This window comes from Aspergillus vadensis (assembly GCF_003184925.1).
Source record: "Aspergillus vadensis CBS 113365 unplaced genomic scaffold BO88scaffold_26, whole genome shotgun sequence".
In the NCBI taxonomy this organism is placed as follows: Eukaryota; Fungi; Ascomycota; class Eurotiomycetes; order Eurotiales; family Aspergillaceae; genus Aspergillus; species Aspergillus vadensis.
Genome location: NW_020292064.1, coordinates 370,505 through 391,815, shown reverse-complemented (window position 1 = coordinate 391,815; position 21,311 = coordinate 370,505). Strand labels below are relative to the sequence as shown.

Sequence of the window (21,311 nt, the reverse complement as noted above, 5' to 3'; positions counted from 1 at the left end):
GAGTCGGCGACGGTTCCGTATCACTCACGTGACCTGGCGTATTACCCGCGCCACCCAGTCGCGTAAACTCAACCACAACTTCCTACACGTCGCAGTCAAAATAGAAAGTTGGACGGCAAAGCAGTGGGTGATGCTGTCGGTACCTGATTTATTGATATGACGCGACTCGGAAATCCTCGCGCGTTCGGTCGCTGACAGCTTCCGCTGTCCTTAAATCAAGCTATGGAACCCTTCCAAGTGCGCCTTAATTGCGTGGACCACTACCAGGCAACTCCGTCAGAACTCGACCCTCCTCTGCCTTACAGGGATGGTGCGGCTGGGAAAAATGATAGATCGAAAGTCCCTGTAATTAGGATCTTTGGGGCCACGGAGACTGGCCAGAAGGTGTGCGTCCATGTGCATGGCGCCTTTCCTTATTTGTATGTCGAGTATGACGGTGATCTGGAGACAGAGAAAGGTTGGTCTGTTAAGAGGTGTAACAATATGGTATGTGCATGCAGCTAAGTTTTCTATAGTGAGCTCTGCTATTAGGAGTCTCCGTCTCTCCATCGATCATGCTCTGGCAGTAAGCTACAATCGCAACGAAAATGCCAAAAAGATACCCTTCGTCGCCCACATCACTCTGGTGAAGGGTGTTCCCTTCTATGGGTATCATGTGGGCTATAAGTTCTACTTTAAAATCTATCTCATGAACCCAATTTATATGACCAGGCTGGCGGACTTGCTACTTCAGGGCGCTGTCCTTAAGCGTCCTCTACAACCATACGAAAGTCATTTGCAGTTCGTTCCGCAGTGGATGTGTGACTACAGTTTGTACGGATGCGCCTATCTGAAGTGTAGCAAAGTCAAGTTTCGCAGTCCGGTCCCAGAATACTTTGAGCTTACTGATCTATCCCATCGCTGGCACGACCGATCCGTACAACCCGACGACCTGTTAGACGACTGCCTTTTCCCAAAGCAAAGCCATTGTCCCCTAGAGGTCGATATTTGCGTTCAGGACATTCTAAACCGCTCGGAAATTAGCGAAAGGCCCATCCATCAGGATTTCACTGAACTCTTTAAGCAAATGACTTCTGATGAACGACTTGTTCCGAGTATGGCAGGTTTGTGGCAGGATGAGACACGCAGGCGGAAGAAACGTCTGGGGCTCGAACCGGGCAGTAGCCCATTCGATCCCAACGAATTAGTCTCTTTGTCCGTTAACCCAAGAGATACTTCTGGAGGTGGCTGGATCCACGAAGAAGAGTATCGTCAAATGGCTGTGCAGACCGTCAATGAGGAGAAGCAGGAGAATGGTGGCGGTGATGTAACATTCGATGATTTACTTTCGCAGAAGCCCTTCGCCCAGGATGTAAAGACTGCGATGCAGAGTGTCGAGGATTTCTATCCGGACAAGAACGATTTTGATAAGTATCAACAACAACTTGTCGATCCTGATACTGCGGCGAATGCAGAAGTAAACGTTGATGAGAGCGCAGCTTGGCCTGCGGTCTCAGATGATGATCCATACCTTTCCGACGATGATATTTTCGACGTATTACCCGGAGAAGACAATGACCGGGAAGCTGCAGGTGCCTTGAATGAGAACCAGGCCAGAGATATCCTTGATCTAGTACAAGACGAACCTGAGTACCCTGTTGATGATCTAAATGCCTACGAAATGAGTGCGACGATAAAAGTAGGTTCGGATGAAATGGTCGGACGAACCGAAAGCCGAAGGCTCAGCTATAATAATATGCGCAAGCGGAAAAGATTCTTCGATGAAACGCCATCGCAGATGTTAGGTAGGCCGCGGAAGTCTCGGATAGCTGAAGTTCAAGTCAACAGTACAACCCCTAAAATCGAAGATACCGCCAACACGTCGGATGCAGATGCAGTTGTAAGGGGAAAATCCTCACAAAAAAAGCTATCTCAGTCAACTGTCCGCTCTAAGAGGCCTGAACAGAGTGGAAGGCTCAACTTTCCGGTTGTCAAAGACCCTAATAATCCTATGACAATCTTGCGCTTCAGCCAGGACGGTGCGCCTTCTTCCAAGGAACTTAGAGAACTAGAAAAAGATTTGGCCAGTTCTGGGCCAGAAGTTGTTTCGAAAGATATCAGAGCGGAGAACAACCCATCACAACCGCAGTCATCAGTCACTGTAATAGGTCCTGATGCTGGCCTAGATCCGCAGATTTTGAAAATAGCATCAGGATTCTATGCTGCCTTTGATGTGCCTATGAATGCTCGCATTTGTTTCTTGCGAAATTTCTCTCCCAGTACTAGTGAGGTCGCTTCGACACCTCATTGCTATGATTATCCGTCCGTTATTTATCAGAAACCGCACTACAGCGATGAGAGTGATGTGCCTGACCGTGCGAGGGATTACGCAGGTAGGGAATTCCGCTTAGAAGGTAGTGGTATACACTACCTCCCCGACTTTGATCCGTCAGGGCGGTCTATGGCTATGCTAGGGGAATATACTCCACCGAGAGACAAGATTGAACAAGAGGTGGTTGACCAGCAGCTGCGAGAGTTCTCTACCTCTAAGTTTTGGGAGTTTGCCCCTGTTCCTCCAAGCCGCTCAGAAGTTATCGAATGGTTCGAAAAGTCTCAAGCCGAGGAGAAGGCAGATGCCGCTCAACCCCAAACACCCAAGCAGGTGCAAATGAAGGCGAATGTCTTGTCACAGATCGAGGGCCCTACCCAGAAGAATGGCTATGGCTTCAAATATTCACAAAAAGGAAGATCCACCAGTGTCGAGCACCAGACACAGTATATGAGCATGATGAGCCTGGAGGTGCATGTGAACACCCGGGGTGTGCTGTCGCCGAACCCAGAAGAGGACGAGATCACATGTGTGTTCTGGTGCCTGCAGTCGGAAGATGAGGACCTTGATGCCAACGGTACGGTTCCAGGGGTTCATGTTGGCATGATATCTCAATCGGAAGACGACAGGCCAGATGTCAAGGCATCCAAAGCCTTGAGAATCGACTGGGAACATGAAACCAGCGAACTAGACTTGATCAATCGCGTGGTAGACATTGTTCGCTGGCATGACCCCGATGTCATCACTGGCTACGAGGTACACAACAGCTCCTGGGGCTACTTGATCGAGCGAGCAAGGAAGAAATATGACTTTGATATCTGCGATGAGCTGTCCAGAGTGAAGTCGCAAGCCCATGGGAGATTTGGCAAGGATGCTGACCGATGGGGCTTCAACCACACCTCTTCTATTCGAGTCACTGGACGGCACATGATCAATATCTGGCGAGCCATGAGAGGCGAGCTGAACCTGCTGCAGTATACACAGGAAAATGTTGCCTTTCACCTGCTGCACCGCCGTGTCCCGCACTATTCGTTTCAGGACCTCACAGACTGGTATCGTAGTGGGAAGCCTCGCAACATACTGAAAGTAGTCGAATACTTCGTCTCTCGCGTGCAAATGGATCTCGAGATTCTGGAGTCAAATGAGTTGATTCCCAGGACCAGGGAGCAGGCCAGGCTACTGGGAATTGACTTCTTCTCAGTATTCTCTCGTGGCTCTCAATTCAAGGTTGAATCTCTCATGTTCCGCATTGCCAAACCGGAGAACTTCATACTCGTCTCCCCAAGCAGGAAACAAGTTGGTCAACAAAATGCCCTTGAATGTCTCCCACTGGTGATGGAACCCCAAAGCGACTTCTACACCAGCCCTCTCGTGGTACTAGACTTCCAATCCTTATACCCCAGCATCATGATCGCCTACAACTACTGCTATTCGACATTCCTCGGACGAGCACACCGATGGCGAGGCCGAAACAAGATGGGATTCACGGACTACAAGCGCCAGCCCCGAATGCTAGAGCTGCTCCAAGACAAGATCAACATCGCCCCCAACGGCATGATCTACGCAAAACCCGAAGTGCGCAAATCCCTCCTCGCACGCATGCTCGCCGAGATCCTCGAAACGCGAGTCATGGTGAAGAACGGCATGAAACTCGACAAAGACGACAAAGCGCTCCAGCGCCTCCTCAACAACCGACAGCTAGCCCTGAAACTCATCGCCAACGTCACCTACGGCTACACATCCGCCTCATTCTCGGGCCGCATGCCCTGCTCCGAAATCGCCGACAGCATCGTGCAATCCGGCCGCGAAACCCTCGAAAAAGCCATCGCCTTCATCCACTCCGTCGAACGCTGGGGCGCCGAAGTAGTCTACGGCGACACCGACAGTCTCTTTGTCTATCTCAAAGGCCGAACCCGCGACGAAGCCTTCACCATCGGCGAAGAAATCGCCAAAGCCGTCACCTCAATAAACCCCCACCCCGTGAAACTCAAATTCGAAAAAGTCTACCACCCATGCGTCCTCCTCGCCAAAAAACGCTACGTCGGCTTCAAATACGAACACCGCGATCAAAAAGAACCCGAATTCGACGCCAAGGGCATCGAAACCGTCCGCCGGGACGGCACACCCGCCGAACAGAAAATCGAAGAAAAAGCCCTGAAACTCCTCTTCCGCACCGCTGACCTCTCCCAAGTCAAACGCTACTTCCAATCCCAATGCACAAAGATCATGCAAGGTCGCGTCTCCATCCAGGACTTCTGCTTCGCCCGAGAAGTCCGTCTAGGCACCTACAGCGACAGAGGCCTCCCACCACCAGGCGCCCTAATCAGCGCGAAGAAAATGATCGCCGACCCTCGCTCCGAACCCCAATACGGTGAACGTGTCCCCTACGTCGTCGTCACTGGCGCCCCCGGCGCAAGACTCATCGACCGTTGCGTCCCGCCGGAAACCCTCCTGCATGATCCCCACCTCGACCTAGACGCAGACTACTACATCACGAAGAACCTCATCCCACCCCTCGAGAGGATCTTCAACCTCGTCGGCGCAAACGTCCGCCAATGGTACGACGAGATGCCGAAAGTGCAGCGCGTGCGGCGCGTCGAGGGAGCAATGTTTCGCGGCGGTGGGCGGAGAACCCTCGAGTCGTATATGAGAGCGTCGACGTGCGTTGTATGTAGGAGTAAGCTGCGGGATACTGATACCCCGCTCTGCGGGAACTGTTCAAGACAGCCGCATCTGGCGATGTTTGAGCTTGTCTCGAGACAGAGGGCGGCGGAGAAGAGGGTGGTGGATTTGCAACGGATTTGTAGGTCTTGTATGGGAGTGACGTTTGGGGATGAGGTGAAGTGTGATAGTAAGGATTGTCCGGTTTTCTATTCCAGGACGAGGGATGAGGCGAATTGGAGGTATACGAAGGCGGTGCTGGATCCGGTGGTAGGGTTGTTGAGGGATAGGTGTGAGAAGGAGTTGGAGTGGTAAATGGTTTATTGGGGGGAGGGTGATTTGGTTTTTTGATTGCTTGGGATGGGGTTAGAGATTGGTTTAATGGATTGGCGTTTATTATATAATATGGGCTGTGAGGGATGGGTTGGGTGATGTATGTTTACCAGAAACATGTATACTTTTAAACGGAGGAGCTAGAAATAAAGTACTTAAATCTTCTAATGGCTTATGAAGGATCAATTTGTGCATGCCTAGACTGGTAGTTACATTCTAGTTATGACGCACGTAGGTGAAGCAAGATAGTCTTGAGGAGCAAGCGTCACAGATCGAAGCAATCAAGAACGACACGATGTGGTATATTCAGACGAAATAAGACCTGTCTCAGAGGCCAAGCAGCTCATTGAGTTTATCGAGAGCAGTAGGCTCAACGTCGTCTTCCTCCTCGATGATTTCCTCGCATTCGTCATCTCCCTCGATGAGATCCTCCACGAGTGGTGTTGCTGAAGGGCTTGCAGTGACCGGCCTAGGCATTTCGGGCATTTCGGGAATTGCTACGTTGTCATCGATGTCTAACAAGGATATCTGTTCCCTACTGAGAGTGCTTGAAGACGTGGATGGAAGAGAAGGTGATAGAGTGGGTACGTCCGAAATACCTGAATCAAGCAGTTGATCGATGATGCTCTCGCTACTCTTCGCGCCTGCGTGGCTAGTGGAAGCATCCGCAGTTACTAGAGGTTGAGTGTGTGATGCGTTGGCTGCGCGTTCTTCGTCTGTGAATAGGCCGAACGGGTCTTCGTACAGGGTATCAGGTTTATCTGCAGTGGGAGGGACTTTGGTCGGGTCAATTTCCACAGGATCGGAGTTGAGTGCTGGAGGCTGATAGACATCATAAAGACCACGGGCAACTCTACCCAGTATATGGGGAAGAATCCAGGGGAAGCTGATCAGAGGCAGTTGATTTATCTTGGGATTTTCATGCGGTGGAGAGTTTTCGCGATGTTTCTTAAGCGCCTGGGTCATTTCTTCATGCGTGACACGGTACATAGCGACTGCTAGTGGTGCCAGTAGCTCGAATGTTCTACCGTCCACCTTGTTGTAGCATTGCTTTCTGAAGGTTTCGCGGTGCGCGGCTGATATTGCACCAATTTCTTCGTGGAATTTGTAGTCTTTGCTCATGTGTGAATGGTTAAGAATGAAGGTTGACCAAATTTCGAACTCGGTCTTGATCTCGTGCTGTGCCATGATTCGCCGCATGGCTGTGTCGTATTCATTCTTGAGATTCTTCGCGAATGTGTAGAGGTCATCGCTGACTTCGATTGAACAGTTCAGGATTCGCTCGTCAAAAGGCATCTCCAAGCTCGGCACGAAGTCCACCCTCTCCACAGCGTCATAGAGCTGACCAAGAATCTTTTTAGAGCAATAGATCAGGTCTTTAGGCTTAGGCTTCTCCATGAAATGAGGCCACCTACGTGGCTGAAGATTGCGGGTCATGATAGCCGGTCTTCCTGTCTTATTGTAATCCACAGCATCGGAATGGAGCTGAGCAAGTCGGATGCACTTCTCTTCGTTAACACCATCCTCAAGCTGATCTGCCCAGGCAACGTGGGCGTGGGCGATTGTTGGAAGGCTGTCATTCTTCATGTACATGACAAAGAAAGAGGTAACTTCATCGACTGTGACATCGTGGTCTAGATCCTGTGCCTTATTGCTTGTATAGCGCATTGGGTCTAAGAACCAGTCCTTATGAATCAAGTCCTGATCCCAGATAACCAGGTAGTCATCGCCATCAAGGTCTCCACCGGAACACATGCTGGCGATATCTCGATCTCCAGTTTGCGGTAAGACGACCACATCACGGAGGCTGTGCAACTCAGGCACGTTGACTGCCCGGACCACACGAATATCACCTGGGTGAAGAGAAGGATTTCGTGCCAATATACAGAGTCCTTCGATGACTTTATATTGTGCACCTTCCCCAGAAACGCTTGTACGAGGAACCTGTAGAAAGATCTCTGGCAATGCTGCCAGCTTTTGGTCGAGAGAAGCGTCCTCCTTTGGTATTTTATCATAAAAGTAACCTTTAAGGATCCCAGTCTCATCCATGACGCCTAGTAAATTTGTGCCATTGTCAATGACGATTTTCGCCTTTTCCTTCAGGTACTTGATATGCCAGGTCCGCCACAGGGCTAGGATAGATGTGAAGAATGGCTCCTTAGATCGCCGGAAACCATCAGACACCATTTGACTGACGGTAAGAGTCGTCTGATTCGGATCAACGTACTTTTTGAGTACCTCAATTGCTCGAGAGTCACTTTCCATGGCCTCATCGAGAGCACGCAGCATGGACTTGAGTTTAGCATGAAATACCTCGTCAGGAATCCCGAGGGTGGACATGACAAGTATCAGCTGGCGGTTCAGTGTGGCCATTGAGTGCTGAGACCATCGAATGATCTCCAAGCCGTTATGAACGGTCGGAAACTTATTCTGGCTCTCTCGAATATGAATCTCTCGAGGCTGGGCATCGGAAGAAACAGCAAGCATACCCTTGCAACCCCCGAGACGGAACTGAAAAGCTGATGGAGGCTCGCCTGTTGGCGTCTTTATCTTGAGCTCAGTCATTGCCATTTGTGCAAGAAACCTCGAAATCTTTCCGACCCCGTCAGAGAAAGTGTAGCCATTTCTTTCTACATCAGGAATATTGCGTATCTGTACCGGGCAACCAGCTACTGCTCGAGTTGTTGAGAAACATTGGCCTAGTCGTGCTGCATACTTGGCAACATTTCGGATATCGCTAAAATGACCCATCCAAGCACGGATATTGGCCGCTGTAAGGTCAGGCAATGGAGCAAAGAAGTAGGCCCCGTGCTCACGAAACTGGGAGTTCCCAAAAGCAAGGAATTCGTATCGTCGGTCTCCAATGATAATGCCATTTGCCAGGGCTCGCTTGATGCGGGTGAATATCTCATCATTAGAGTTATCACTTCTAGCATGAATGCGACCATAAAGCTTCTCATCCGTGAATCGAACTCGGAGAAAGCGATCTGCATGTTCCATGTAGCGTCTAATAATCCTGTTCGAGATGTCCACCGACGGTAGATTGTAGTATACGGTGCTAGGTGTGATTGTAGCGGATCGCATATGACAGCAGTAAGGAGGTATCTTCGCCTTAAAGGCTCTGACCCCTCTAATAAATGGAAGATCAAATATCTTCATCGGGTCGTAATACTGCTGTTTTTGACTCGCTACATTCTCCAAGAGCTTTCTTGCCTTTGCTTCCCCGAGGTCAGCTAGTTTGGCGGCGAAGTCATGCGTCATGGTAAATTCGGAAAGGTAGCCATTGGAAATACAAACTTCAAGCTGATACCGAACTGCGAAGGGCAAAGGGACATAACTAGAGTCAATCAGGTCATTCAATGACGACGTTGACAAACTGGAGGCGTCGGATAGATCGATCCACTTCCACACTGGCGGCATCCTCTCTTGTCTATCATCCCATTGAATAAAGCGGTCAGTCTCCTCAATAGAGACAATATAATCCTGGAGTATTGCACAAAGCTGAGTAAAGAGTTCCTTCTGGCAATCTTGAGGATAACTGATTTTGAAGGCATTCCATCGACCTGCGGGAAGTTGAAAGATTAGCTAGAGGAGAGATAGAGATAATAAAGGCGACTAGCGACAACAGTTGAGGCAGAAAATGAGGGCATACCAATGTCTATGATAGGCTTCTGTCTTGGTAGACTGACTGGGAGGGTAGACAAGCTGGGAGGGTTGTGTACAATATGTGTCTGGCGGTACCAGCAGTCTGAGTCCCTCCAGCTTCCCGGCTCATGAAATGTAGCACTTATATCGCTGATTCGGCGGTGGTACATGGGAGGGGATTCGAGCACGGTCAAGTGTGATACCACCCCAGTTGTAATATTGCGTGACTGAAAGATCTTGCCCAGCTGTTTTAGGGGGATTCTGAGGCGATATGTGTACCAGGTATCGGGGGAAGAGGTTGAGGTTGATTTCATACTAGAGCCGAGTATCTGAAGCTGAAAGAAGACGTGTAATTCTTTTATTTTCAGATTGAGTAGCAGGAAGGGTTTCCCGAGGGGACCGGCTTCGACCGTCCGCATTGGAAGAAGTGTTGTTTCGTTAAGCATAACTCCAATGTCAAGTGAGGAAATTGGGATTGTCTGAAAGAATAAGTAAACCAGATGAGAGTTGACTTCTGTGTTTGCGGTTGGGATACTTACGAGCTCAGCCGGATAGCGGACATTGGGACGCACTGGGCTTGGAATCTCAAGCTCTGAAGGCCTGGGCTCTTCGAGAGCAACAAAAATGCGTACTTCTTGTCCGCTTGAAAGCTTGATGCTGTATGAACCATTTTTCCAAAAATCGAAACGGGGTGGCGGCCTGGTGAATAATTAGTGATATCCGAGGATTCATGACCCGAACGAGGACCAACTTGAAGCGAACTTTCCCCCTCGACTCCAACTGGCCATGATGGTCTTCATAGATGTCGATCGAAAAGATCGTGCCTTCGGATTTGAATGCCTGCCAAATAGTACGGGCAGTGGCTTTGGGCGGCAGCCCAGTAAGTTTTATAGCAACACTAGCCCACGATCTCCATGGAGCTGGAGGAGGTAATATGTTGTATAGACGTTGTTGCCCCCTCGGCTGCCTCCCTTGCCCCCGCCCATAGGCACCCTGCCCCCTCGTATGCTGTTGCTTGCCTCGTTGGGGCATGGCCGCTGCAGGCTGAGCAGACTTGGAGGCGGATGAAGTGTGTGAGGGGAAGGGAGCAGAAGAAGATAGTGGAGGTAGAGGGGGACGTGGGGGTGAAGATGATAAGAAAGAAAGAGAGGAAGAAGAGGAAGAGGAAATTGGTGGTGAAGGGAGGGGAAAGTGAGCTGAGGAAGAAGGTGAGTTGGCAGTGAAGTGAGAAAGAGGCCGGGGGGAAGAGCAAGACGGAGAAAGAAAGAGAGAGACATGGGGAGAACCGGCTCTCGAGTGAAGCTCCCTCCCGTTGTCCGGGGAGTGAACTTCGGGGCCGTCTTCTGGATGCACCTCCATTAGCTTCCCCTGTCCACTATGCTCTCTTACTTACTTGCTTTCGTTGTCAGAGACTATCACCTTGACTCTGAGGTACTAGTGAGCTGAAGGAGCAGGTACCGAGAAGAGCGCTATGGTTGGTATTGCGAACAAGACTAGATCTGAGTGCACATTGCACTATTCTGAGGGCCGGGGAAATGAAGATAAAGCAGAAGTGAGAATTACAAAGGCGGCTTGGGCTTTTCTAACTCATTTTCAGTGTTTATAATGTTTCAGCCATGTGGCTCGACCAGTCGGAAACTTCCTGCGATAACCAACCAAACTCCAGGGTTGAGCCGAAAAGTGAATGAGATGAAATAAGCCACAGCAATTGCATTATTTTCCCGGAGAGATACAGTTTACAATGACACCATTGAGTGGAGCCTCCGGGCGTTTGGCTATGGTTCATCTACTCTTCAGATGCGCAGCCACAGAGCAACCTGACCGGGGGCTACAGACCGAGAGTTCAATGTGGCGTAAATGAATACGGACGATGCTTCGAAGAAAGTCCATTAGTACTGGGTCCAGCCCTCAATCTAGGTACTTCAGGACCGGACGGATCTAATTAAGGGCGCATCAACGATAGCCTAGGCTATCATACCAATTAACATATGTACAAAAATCATTAGTCATGTATGTCTCATACTACTGCTGTGTCTGTGAGAGCGGAATGGGATCATTGGCCGCGGACAAGGACGTGCTTGTGAAGAGGAAGTCCTTCGAAAACTCCAGATCCATGTCCAGGTCTATGTGCTGAAGTTGGTTCTCTTCCAAGCTGGCGCGAGTCCGAACTTGGTCGGAAGTGCCACATTCGCTGCGTTGTGACGCGGGACTTCGCTGTGCGCACGGCTGGCTATTTAGGTCGGCATCTTCGAGGGGTGTTCGCCTGTGCTGGGGTGTTACATTCCTAGACTTCCTGCCGACCCTCATTTGCTGCGATGATGGATCAGCCGGAGAAAATGCATTATCCATAGTCCTTTTCGGGCTCCGGCAAGGAGGGGACGACAGGCTATTTTCAAGCGGTTCCACCTGTGAGTTCTGAGGCTGGGTTTGGAGCTCGTCCTCCGCCGGTTGCGTTTGCTGTGTCATGGTTGTCGGGGAGGGTCTTGCACTAGACCTCCTCGTCTGTTTGCCCGGGGCTTTCGTCCCGTCAGTCTCAACTCGGATCCCCATAACATTCATAAGGCGTCCGATATGTTGCTGGGCTTCAGAAAATTCCCGGGCTTTTGCGGCTCGCTCATTTCGTAGTTGTTGTACCTATTATGACATATAAGTGGATGCTCAAGCACACAGATAAAGAGGAATTGCTGCTTCTGGCTGCTTCTTGTCCTACCTTCTTCTCTAGGTGGTGTATCCGCTTATCCTTCGTTTGCAGCTCCTTAGTGGCGTCGGATGCGGCTGCCTGCATGGCCATACGCAGCGAGAATATTTCTTCCTTTTGGGTCTCGTACTATTGAATGTGCGTTAGAAACTGGGATTCCCGTACATAATCAATCCGTGATTGTACCTTTGTACTTGCCGCCGAAAGTTGAGCCTCATAAGCTCGGACAGTTTCTTGTTCTACTTGAAGGGCCCTTTCGGTTTTCTCGAGAGTGGATGCCAACTCGTGGGATTTCATCCTCTCTTCCTCAAGCTGCATAAACCCATTAGCATCTCTCAATTCCTGCCATTGGAATACTAGTAATCCTACCTGAATGCGAAGGGTTTCCATTTCCCTCTCAGTGTCTGCCTTCTCGGATACAATCTGCTCTTTGTCTTCATCCTTTTGAACTAGAAGCAGTTCGCTTTGTCGGAGCTTTTCTTCAAGTCCCGCCAAATCCTCTTTGATGGAGTCATTCGATTTAATCAGGGAGAATTTCTCTTTCGAGGCTTCATCTAGAGCGTTCTGCAGGTTCGTGTTCTCGGCCCTTTGGGCTATCATTTCATCCTGCAACGATTCCAGCTGATCATCTCTTTCAGTTATAGATGCGACCAAGTCCAACTCCCTAGTTCGGGCCTTTTCTACCTTGCTTGCCATAGTATCTTGAAACTCGCGCCTCTGGTCTTCAAGATCTCTTCGAGCTGCGTCGAGAGTTGCCGACAATTCTTCGGCACGGATGGATGCAGCTTCCGCATGGGTCTCTAAGCGAGAAATCTCCAGCCGAAGCCCGCCAATTGTATCGGATGCTTGTTGAAATTGCAGCTTCAATGCGCCATTCTGTTCCCTTAGCTGCTGCGCCTCGGCTGAAATCGCGTTCCGCTCTTGCTCCATCGTCCGCAGAGGGGCTTCGACATCATTGCATCGTTGTTCGAGATCATAGCACACCTCCTCCATCCTACGCATAAGGCTGTCATTCGACACGCGCGCATTAAGCATGAGCGTTTCTGACATAGAGCTCCTCCAGTCAGACCGCGAACTAGGTGCGGAAAGGCCCTCACGGACGTTGACTGTCGTATAGGTTTTCGCGGCACGAGCTGATTCTGCTTCTGAGAACGAGCATTTTTGGCTGTGCAGTAGCTGCTTGTTTTGAGCCAGAAACATCTGTAGGGTCGCATTACCAGCTACCGTGTCCTGAGTTGTGGTCTGTGATAGCAGTGCGTGGAGGTAAAAGGATAGAAAGTCATATATTAGTTCATTTTCCAGTTGCGAACGTGTAGCTCCGCATTCTTGAGAGCCGTGGCATGATGATGAAGCGTGACTTCTCGGAAAGCTTTCAATTATTTGCCACATGACTTGCTGACATTGTTCAAGAGGTTCGGCAAAGATAGCGGAGTTCAGCGATGCTGAATGCAGCCCCATGACCAACGACTTGGCCACCAGGATATGAGTCAGGCTCGAAGAGCTGGTAGTATCTAAAGAAGACACAATATGTTCAAGCAGACTGCGTATCGCGGTCACACCTAAACATGCCTTGAATGAGTTAGTATAGCCCCAGATGGCAACGTGGGTCTACTTACCACACTTGCCCCTACAAGGCGTGGTATATACTCTGATGTCAGCACACCTAGCACGAACTTGCTGTCTGGACTTATAAGCCCGTCGATAGCAACTCGGGCTATATCGGTTGATAATGCGGCAACTGGAAGCAGCGATGCCAAAAATGTCGCACCCTGATGATCATTAGCATGCGTCCACATTACCGCAGATTCGAGATGAACCAGCACATACTAGCATCTGAACTCCAGATTCAATACCACTCCTGGTGATCTTCTCCCGTAGCTTGGCAATTTTTGAGCCGTTTGCCTTGACCCAGCTTTCTCTCTGTTCTGGCTCGACTCTATCACATATCTCGATTGCCAGACGAATACTCTCGGCTGCTTTGTCTACCGTTAAGTCACTGCAGCTATCGGAGCAAGCGAGAATAACGCGCAGGACGACGAGGTCCAAAGTTTTGAGACCCCGCTTGGGGCCAAAGAAATGGTTGACGCTTTGCAACCATGACGGAACAAACCGCACACAGCCTTTCTCGGTCCCCGGATCTTCTAAGGATGCCATGCGTGCAAAGGTTGCTAGACAGAGAAGGTTGCCCATGTGGTCACTCAGGTTACGCAGCGTTTTCGTGAGCTCTACCTGAAGGCTAGCCATCACTTCGGACGGGATCTCTTCGAGGAGTCGAGGTGATCTTTTAATGCCATTAGAGATTTGGTTCAGAGGTAGGATATTTTCTGCACGCGGATCTTCTCCCATAGTACGTATCATCTTCTCCATAAACTGAGTCAAGCGTGCGGGTATCATGAACTCAGGCGGTAGAGGTGACGATAGGATGGCGGTGCACACCAAAGCATACTAAGAAGGTCAGACCATGTAGCTCATAGCTCGACAGTATTGCTAGCCAGCGGCTAGCAATTCCCTTTAAGTTAGGGGCGCACAAACCTCTGCCTTGTCATCGTCGATAGCACCTTGAAGGAACTGATCGAGAAGACATGGATGTCGCTCCAGCAAAGCATCCCGAACAGCAGGTGCTGAAACTGCCGAAGATCAGCCAAGCCAAAGCAACTGATACAAACAATGAGCTTACCAAATGTCCCAAGTAGAGGCAACGCGAAACGAGAGCGCGATAGACCGTCCACGAGCACGTCAACTAGAGCCCCGATTTGACAGGGCTTGTGAGAGGCCCACAGTCGAATGCTTTGTGACGTTGTTGATTGAGTCAAGCTATATAGGTCCTGAATGTGCCAGTGGATTAGCAACTAACGCATTGACCTAAGATACTCGCGTGGAGTAGCGGAGTTTACCTGAAATGAAGGTGCATAAGGGGCGGTAACGAGGCGTTCCACCTCGCGACTCAAGCGAATACTCTGTTGATCTGGCATATCTGCTAACTTGACTCCATCTATGGAGTGCGTATCCATGAGCTAAAGAATTAAGGGCCACAGATAAAATGGGGCGTGCCGTTCCCCACGAGGTTATCGTTAGCTTGTCTTTTGACTGCGGTGGGAAAGATCTGATGTTCTTCTGTATGTAGCCGGTTGCCCCATCAACAGCTGGACGCGGGCCATATGGAGCCTGGCAGATAAGCAAGTGGGGACAATGAATATGATGCAAGAATAGCCGGTAATTGCTTTATTAAAATATCAATTGAGCTCTATGCATTCACGTTGTCCTTTACAGTGACAAGGTATAGCTACTTTGCAGGATGATCTACCTTTTTGGTCCAATCCGAGCCATGTGTGCCTGTTCCTGCCAAGTCGTAGCCTGCCTGAGTTCCTGAGGCACCATCGGAGTTTTGGCCGATCGCGTTCATTGATAAGCAGCAACCCCTCAAACGTGGGGATCAATCATCGGTGCTCACCCTTCATCAATGTGGGGGTGAACCTACTTTTCCGCACCTCTAGACTTGGACAAGACCATTTCCACTATCCAGCAAGGGCACGTCTATGCCATTTTACTCGGCCTTTTTCCGATAGCTGCTGTACGTCTCATCCTTAGCCCCGATGACGTTTCTCCTCGCGCCGAGGCCAAGCTCCTGTAACGGGCTACGACTGGATAATCGGAGACCCCATTTTCGGCCTTCGAGGCATAGTATGTCTTTTATAACCGGACTTGGAATGTAATATATATTGCTCGATTCAGCCCATGATCTTACAGATAGCAATATTCCTCACTCCCCGTGGATCCGAGCTCGTGAGACAATGCGGCCGCTCAGCCAGGTGCCTCGGGCATTCCCCGCACATCTCCGCGCCCTTCAATGCCGGCCCAGCGCCCTCTCGCCACGCCATTCCTTCCCTCTTCAGCAAGCAGTGCGTTGGGCTAGTTCAAAGGCAGGACACAAGAATGACGGCAATGCTGGACAGGAGAACGGTGCCAATACTGGGTCTTCTGGCAACCGTTCAGGCGCTCGGACTTCAGGCAGGACCCTGTTAGCCTCTGCCCTGGCTGCGGGTGTCGGTTATGCATATGCTGTGACGAGCGGACAGTCCCAGTCTCTGGTTAGCAAGCATCCCCAGTATGGGTCTGCGAAGGATTTTGAGAAGGTAGAAAATTGTCCAGCTCTCCCGTGTTCTCAGTATATATATATATATACATATATATATAGTGTATCATGTGTACTTGACTAAACATCGATTTGAACAAACAGGCCATTGCAGAACTGCGAGCCACGCTTGGCGATGAGATCATCAGCACCGACAAAGATGATCTTCAACAACATGGGTTTTCAGAATGGTCCAGCATCAATGCTGATCGTCTACCAGTTGCCATTGCCTACCCAGCGAGTACAGATGATGTTTCCAAGATCGCTAAGATCTGTCACAAATACAAAATGCCAATGATACCCTACTCCGGAGGTTCTAGTCTGGAGGCCAATTTTTCGGCCCCTCTAGGCGGCTTGACCATTGATTTCGTGACGATGAATAAGATACTTGAGTTGCACGAATCTGATATGGACGTTGTGGTCCAACCGTCCATTCAATGGATGGATCTGAATGAGAAGATTAAGGACAGCGGTCTTTTCTTTCCCGTTGACCCTGGACCGTCTGCAATGATAGGTGGCATGATTGGAACAAACTGCAGTGGAACCAATGCCGTGAGGTACGGGACCATGAAAGACTGGGTAATTAACCTTACTGTCGTGCTGGCGGATGGTCGGGTCATTAAGACACGTCGCCGTCCACGCAAAACTTCAGCCGGGTATAACCTGACAGGAATGTTTGTTGGGTCTGAAGGAACACTTGGTATTGTCACTGAAGCTACCCTGAAATTGACGCCGATTCCAGAGCAGACTCGTGTCGGCGTGGTGACCTTCCCCACTGTACGTGATGCTGCATCCACTGCCATGCAGCTTGTTCGAAAAGGGATTCAAGTACAGTGCATGGAGATTCTTGATGAGATACAGATGGATGTCATCAACCGCGCCGGAGGAACTGGAAGAACATGGAAGAAATTGCCCACTCTATTCTTCAAGTTCTCCGGCACCAAGGCCGGAGTCGCGGATAGCATTAACCTGACCAAAGCACTAGCAAAGAACAACAACGCAAGCTCGTTCGAATTTGCAAGAGACGAGCGAGAAGCACATGATTTATGGTCTGCGCGAAAACAATCGCTCTGGAGTATGCTGGCGCTAAGAGAGCGAGGATCTGAAGTATGGTCAACCGACGTTTCCGTGCCGATCTCTAGGTTGCCAGACATTATTGGTATGCTTTTTCGCAACCCAGTACCTCGAGGTTAGCTAACCATAGTAGAAATCTCCAAGAAAGAACTCGATGACCTGGGAATCTTTGCCAGTATCCTTGGACATATTGGAGATGGCAACTTCCACGCAAGTATCTTATATGATCGCACCATTCAAGAAGAAAGGGAGCGAGTAGAAAAGGTTGTGTACGACATGGTTGATCGTGCATTGGAAATGGAAGGCTCTTGCACTGTAAGACATGCGCAACCTGAACTTGTACCTGAAAGCATGACTGACCAGTTTCCAGGGTGAACATGGTGTGGGATTGGGCAAGAAAGATTCACTGAAAAAGGAGCTTGGCCCAGGCACGATTGGAATTATGCGTTCCATCAAGAAGTCTCTCGACCCCCACTGGTTATTGAACCCTGGCAAGATCTTCGATTATGAGGACGAAGCATAGATGGCGCGATCTGATCTCTCAGCTGAGGATGGCATATGCATAGTAAATAGGGGCAGACAAAAGGTTGTACATACCAATGGCTAGTTTCATAGCAACTATGTCACTTCCAACTATATTGACCCCATCCATATTTGGTCTAGTTCAAGGCCCTAAAATGATGCCATTTACATTTCTATAAGATCGGAGCAATCGACCAATAAGATTGGCGGAGAATGCTACGGAGTGGTTAGTCAGTCAGTAGTGAGGGCTGAGTCACAGCGGGGCAGATGTGCTCCGGAGCGATATCGCAGTTTTAATCGGTAACGCCACTCTTGTCCCTCTCCAACTTCCGCATCATTGTCTAAGAGGTGAGTGCAATTCGTTTGATTTGCTCATATTTCAATCACATTGTGGCTATTGCAAAGCGAACTGTTTGTCTATCGTGTCACAATCTTCAAAACTGCTTATGGTGGAGATACAACTGTGCTTTCATCCCTTGCGGGGCTCCGTCGGTTAAGGCGCTGCAACCGGATGTTGGCCATGTCTCCCCGTGAGCATGTTCCAATTGAGATTTTTGATGCCAATGCTTTTGTTTAAATCATCCATCGTTGTCTTATTATCTATCAAAGACGTGTAATTGACAACTGTCAGATCACGAGAATCGCAGAGCGACCTACTCGATATCAAATAAAATGGCCTCATATCCTAAGAAGAAGTGCGGTATGGATATACAACACTGGCGATTCATCTGTGGCTGCGTTGCTGATAAAATCCAGGTGTTTTGGGCGCCACTGGCTCCGTGGGCCAGCGTTTTATCCTCCTGCTTGCCGACCACCCTTTCCTGGAGCTGCACGCCGTCGGTGCGTCTGAGCGTTCTGCGGGCAAACAGTACAAGGATGCCGTGAGATGGAAGCAGTCTACGGCTATGTCGGAGAAGCTTAGCACACTCGTCCTTCGCGACTGCAAGGCTGAACAGTTCGCTGACTGCGATCTCGTCTTCTCTGGACTCAACAGCGACATTGCGGGTGATGTTGGTATGTGGTTCTTTGCCCAGGCGACAATACTACCTGCTGATCACAACTGTTACAGAGATGGAATTCATCAAGGCCGATATCCCCGTCTTCTCGAACGCGAAGAACTACCGCAAGCACCCTCTCGTCCCCCTTGTCGTCCCCACCGTCAACCCCCAGCACCTGGACCTCATCCCTCACCAGCGCAAACACTTCGGCCTGAAGAAGGGATTCTTGGTTTGCAACTCCAACTGCGCAGTCATTGGTGTCGTTATTCCGTTCGCTGCTCTGCAGGCCAAGTTTGGACCCGTTGAGGAGGTGGAAGTCTTTACCGAGCAGGCTCTCTCTGGAGCTGGCTACCCCGGTGTCCCCAGCATGGACATCCTGGACAACGTCATTCCTTTCATCAGCGGTGAGGAGGACAAGCTTGAGAACGAAGCTCAGAAGATCTTGGGCTCCTTGAACGCCGATGCTACTGCTTTCGAAGAGCAGTCCGGTCTCCGTGTTGGCGCCACTTGCACTCGTGTTGGAGTCACTGACGGTCACATGGCTTTTGTTTCCCTGCGCTTCAAGAACCGCCCCGCTCCCAGCGCAGAGCAGGTGGCCCAGGCCATGAGGGAGTACCAGTCGGAGGCCCAGAAGCTGGGCGCTCCTTCTGCACCCGCGCAGGCTATTCGGGTGTTCGACGAGCCCGACAGACCCCAGCCTAGACTGGACCGGGACATCTCCAAGGGCTACACCGTTAGCGTCGGACGGGTGCGCGACGGCAATGAGGGTGGCTACTTCGATCTCCGCTTCGCTGCTCTTTCGCACAACACCGTTATCGGCGCTGCTGGATCGTCCATCCTCAACGCGGAGGTTGCTGTCATCAAGGGCTACATCTAAACGTGTGAAGAGATCTATGGCATATAGCGATTAGACGGCGTCAGATATCCTTTTGTTTCTAGATATTTCAGCTACTAAAAGCAAAAAGCATTGAACAATAGCCCATACTATTTAATGAAGCCTAGACCCAGTATTGATTATGTAACATGCGTGACCCACCAAGCTAGTACTGGTCGGGACTAGTGTGGCTAGCCTAAAGAACGGTATTAGTGCTAGGGCTAAGCCCCGCTGGCACCAGCCGCTAAGCGAAAAATGCAGATGGGCTGGATATCAGCCGCTGAAGTCCTTGTTCCGTCTCCTTCTTTTCCTCGCGACACTTCGACAACTAACCGGTTTAAGTCGACAAAGCAGCCAAGATGCCTCGCGGACCGTGAGTTACACGCCCTACGCTGTTCTTGCTGCACGGAGCGAGATTATCGGTGGAATTGCGTTTTCACCGGTCTTTGTTCGCTACGGCAGAAGAATTGAAGATTTTGAAGAGTTGAATACTAACCACCATGCTCGAACAGTAAGAAGCACCAGAAGCGCCTTAGCGCGCCTTCTCACTGGCTCCTGGACAAGATGTCCGGAACCTACGCCCCCAAGGCCTCCCCCGGTCCTCACAAGCTCCGGGACTGCCTGCCCCTGATCGTCTTCATCCGCAACCGGTACGAGCCATCCAGCGACTACGAAAGAATCGAAGAGAATATGAGGAATCGGTGGACTGACAGGTTTATAGTCTCAAGTACGCCCTTAACGGCCGTGAGACCAAGGCGATCATGATGCAGCGTCTGATCAAGGTCGACGGCAAGGTCCGCACCGACCCTACCTACCCCGCTGGCTTCATGGACGTCATCGGCATCGAGAAGACCGGCGAGAACTTCCGTCTCATCTACGACACCAAGGGTCGCTTCACCGTCCACCGCATCCAGGCTGAGGAGGCCGAGTACAAGCTCTGCAAGGTCAAGCGTGTTCAGCTCGGCAAGGGCGGGATCCCATTCTTGGTTACGCACGATGCGAGAACGTGAGTGCATACTCTCTACAAGTTCCGCGTCATTCAGTCGTTGGACCAAGCTTTGGTTGATCGGCGGAGGACGACAGAACTAGAATCGCAGTTCTTTGCTGGAACACAGTAAGGAGCCGCAACGTGAGAACAAAGCGTGCTAACAAGGGCTTTCCTTATAGAATCCGTTACCCCGACCCCGCCATCAAGGTTAACGACACCGTGAAGATCGACATTGCCACTGGCAAGATCGCCGACTTCGTCAAGTTCGACACTGGTGTTGTCGCCATGGCCACCGGTGGTCGTAACATGGGTCGTGTCGGTGTCGTCACCCACCGTGAGCGCCACGATGGTGGTTTCAACATCGTCCACATCAAGGACGCTATTGACAACACCTTCGCCACCCGTGAGTCCAACGTCTTCGTCATCGGTCAGGACAAGCCCTGGATCTCCCTGCCCAAGGGCAAGGGTGTCAAGCTCTCCATCGCCGAGGAGCGTGACCGCCGCCGTGCCCTCCAGTAGATGTGGCATGGTAAGTGATGTAGGCTGCCGGAAAAATAAAAGCGTTGAAAAATTCCGCTGTGGCGATGACATCTTGTCTTGCTTTGTGGACCTGTATGACGCCGGTTACGATAATTATATGAAGCGTTATCCAGAACAAAAAAAGAGAAAGAATTGTCTACAGGACACAAAGTTACACCTGTTAACTACTGTACCGTAGACTTGTACACTAAAGCAAGGTCAAGATGCCAAGTCTGTCTGCCTGTGATTGTATGATACCATTAATTCTTAAGTCCTTAGTTCATTCCTTTCCTGGAATTTGTAACTGGGCCAGTTGCAGTAGGACACTTCTTATTCTTACCACCTCTCACCTTCCCTTTCGTCCCCCCCTTCTGTCTGTCTATTTCCCCGACCCATTCACGGAGCAACTCCGCCGGATACTCCCGTGCCACCCCAGCAGATCTATCTAATCCACGGTAAGACTCGCGCAGATGCTACTATCTGGACGGCCCATCGCCTCGAGTCCACCCTGTCGTGACCTCTAACAGGGATGCTACGGTGCCGGGGACAACAGGGTGGG

At 50.4% G+C, this 21,311-nt stretch overlaps 6 protein-coding genes across 6 annotated transcripts; 4 read left to right on the top strand and 2 right to left on the bottom strand.

The window, feature by feature from the left end:
• The first annotated feature begins 88 nt into the window (after positions 1-88).
• BO88DRAFT_372955 (DNA-directed DNA polymerase zeta catalytic subunit REV3) lies at positions 89-5,435 on the top strand. Its single transcript, XM_025704254.1, has 2 exons — positions 89-457; positions 516-5,435. The coding sequence occupies exons 1-2, from the start codon at positions 223-225 to the stop codon at positions 5,282-5,284; spliced, it is 5,004 nt and encodes a 1,667-aa protein (XP_025559053.1). The 5' UTR covers positions 89-222; the 3' UTR covers positions 5,285-5,435.
• Positions 5,436-5,629: 194 nt separating this feature from the next.
• Positions 5,630-9,979, bottom strand: BO88DRAFT_471649 (RNA-directed RNA polymerase (Sad-1); the record flags this gene model as incomplete). Its single annotated transcript, XM_025711707.1, has 4 exons — positions 5,630-8,865; positions 8,955-9,426; positions 9,487-9,646; positions 9,699-9,979. The coding sequence occupies 4 exons, from the start codon at positions 9,977-9,979 to the stop codon at positions 5,630-5,632; spliced, it is 4,149 nt and encodes a 1,382-aa protein (XP_025559052.1).
• A 932-nt stretch (positions 9,980-10,911) lies between these two features.
• BO88DRAFT_372953 (uncharacterized protein) lies at positions 10,912-14,738 on the bottom strand. The gene is made up of 9 exons (XM_025704253.1): positions 14,540-14,738; positions 14,323-14,470; positions 14,178-14,272; positions 13,473-14,090; positions 13,262-13,414; positions 12,015-13,214; positions 11,832-11,957; positions 11,658-11,774; positions 10,912-11,581 (listed from the first exon to the last, which is right to left on the bottom strand). The coding sequence occupies exons 1-9, from the start codon at positions 14,654-14,656 to the stop codon at positions 10,970-10,972; spliced, it is 3,186 nt and encodes a 1,061-aa protein (XP_025559051.1). The 5' UTR covers positions 14,657-14,738; the 3' UTR covers positions 10,912-10,969.
• A 369-nt stretch (positions 14,739-15,107) lies between these two features.
• Positions 15,108-17,482, top strand: BO88DRAFT_395840 (oxidoreductase, FAD-binding protein). Its single transcript, XM_025705205.1, has 4 exons — positions 15,108-15,778; positions 15,883-16,936; positions 16,985-17,166; positions 17,222-17,482. Exons 1-4 carry the CDS (start codon positions 15,437-15,439, stop codon positions 17,372-17,374), a joined length of 1,731 nt encoding a protein of 576 aa, XP_025559050.1. The 5' UTR covers positions 15,108-15,436; the 3' UTR covers positions 17,375-17,482.
• Positions 17,483-17,707: 225 nt separating this feature from the next.
• BO88DRAFT_407876 (aspartate-semialdehyde dehydrogenase family protein) lies at positions 17,708-19,349 on the top strand. Its single transcript, XM_025707559.1, has 3 exons — positions 17,708-18,073; positions 18,130-18,387; positions 18,443-19,349. Exons 1-3 carry the CDS (start codon positions 18,046-18,048, stop codon positions 19,246-19,248), a joined length of 1,092 nt encoding a protein of 363 aa, XP_025559049.1. The 5' UTR covers positions 17,708-18,045; the 3' UTR covers positions 19,249-19,349.
• Positions 19,350-19,604: 255 nt separating this feature from the next.
• Positions 19,605-20,752, top strand: BO88DRAFT_428914 (40S ribosomal protein eS4; the record flags this gene model as incomplete). Its single annotated transcript, XM_025709111.1, has 4 exons — positions 19,605-19,618; positions 19,758-19,895; positions 19,967-20,251; positions 20,413-20,752. 4 exons carry the CDS (start codon positions 19,605-19,607, stop codon positions 20,750-20,752), a joined length of 777 nt encoding a protein of 258 aa, XP_025559048.1.
• Between the last annotated feature and the right edge of the window lie 559 nt (positions 20,753-21,311).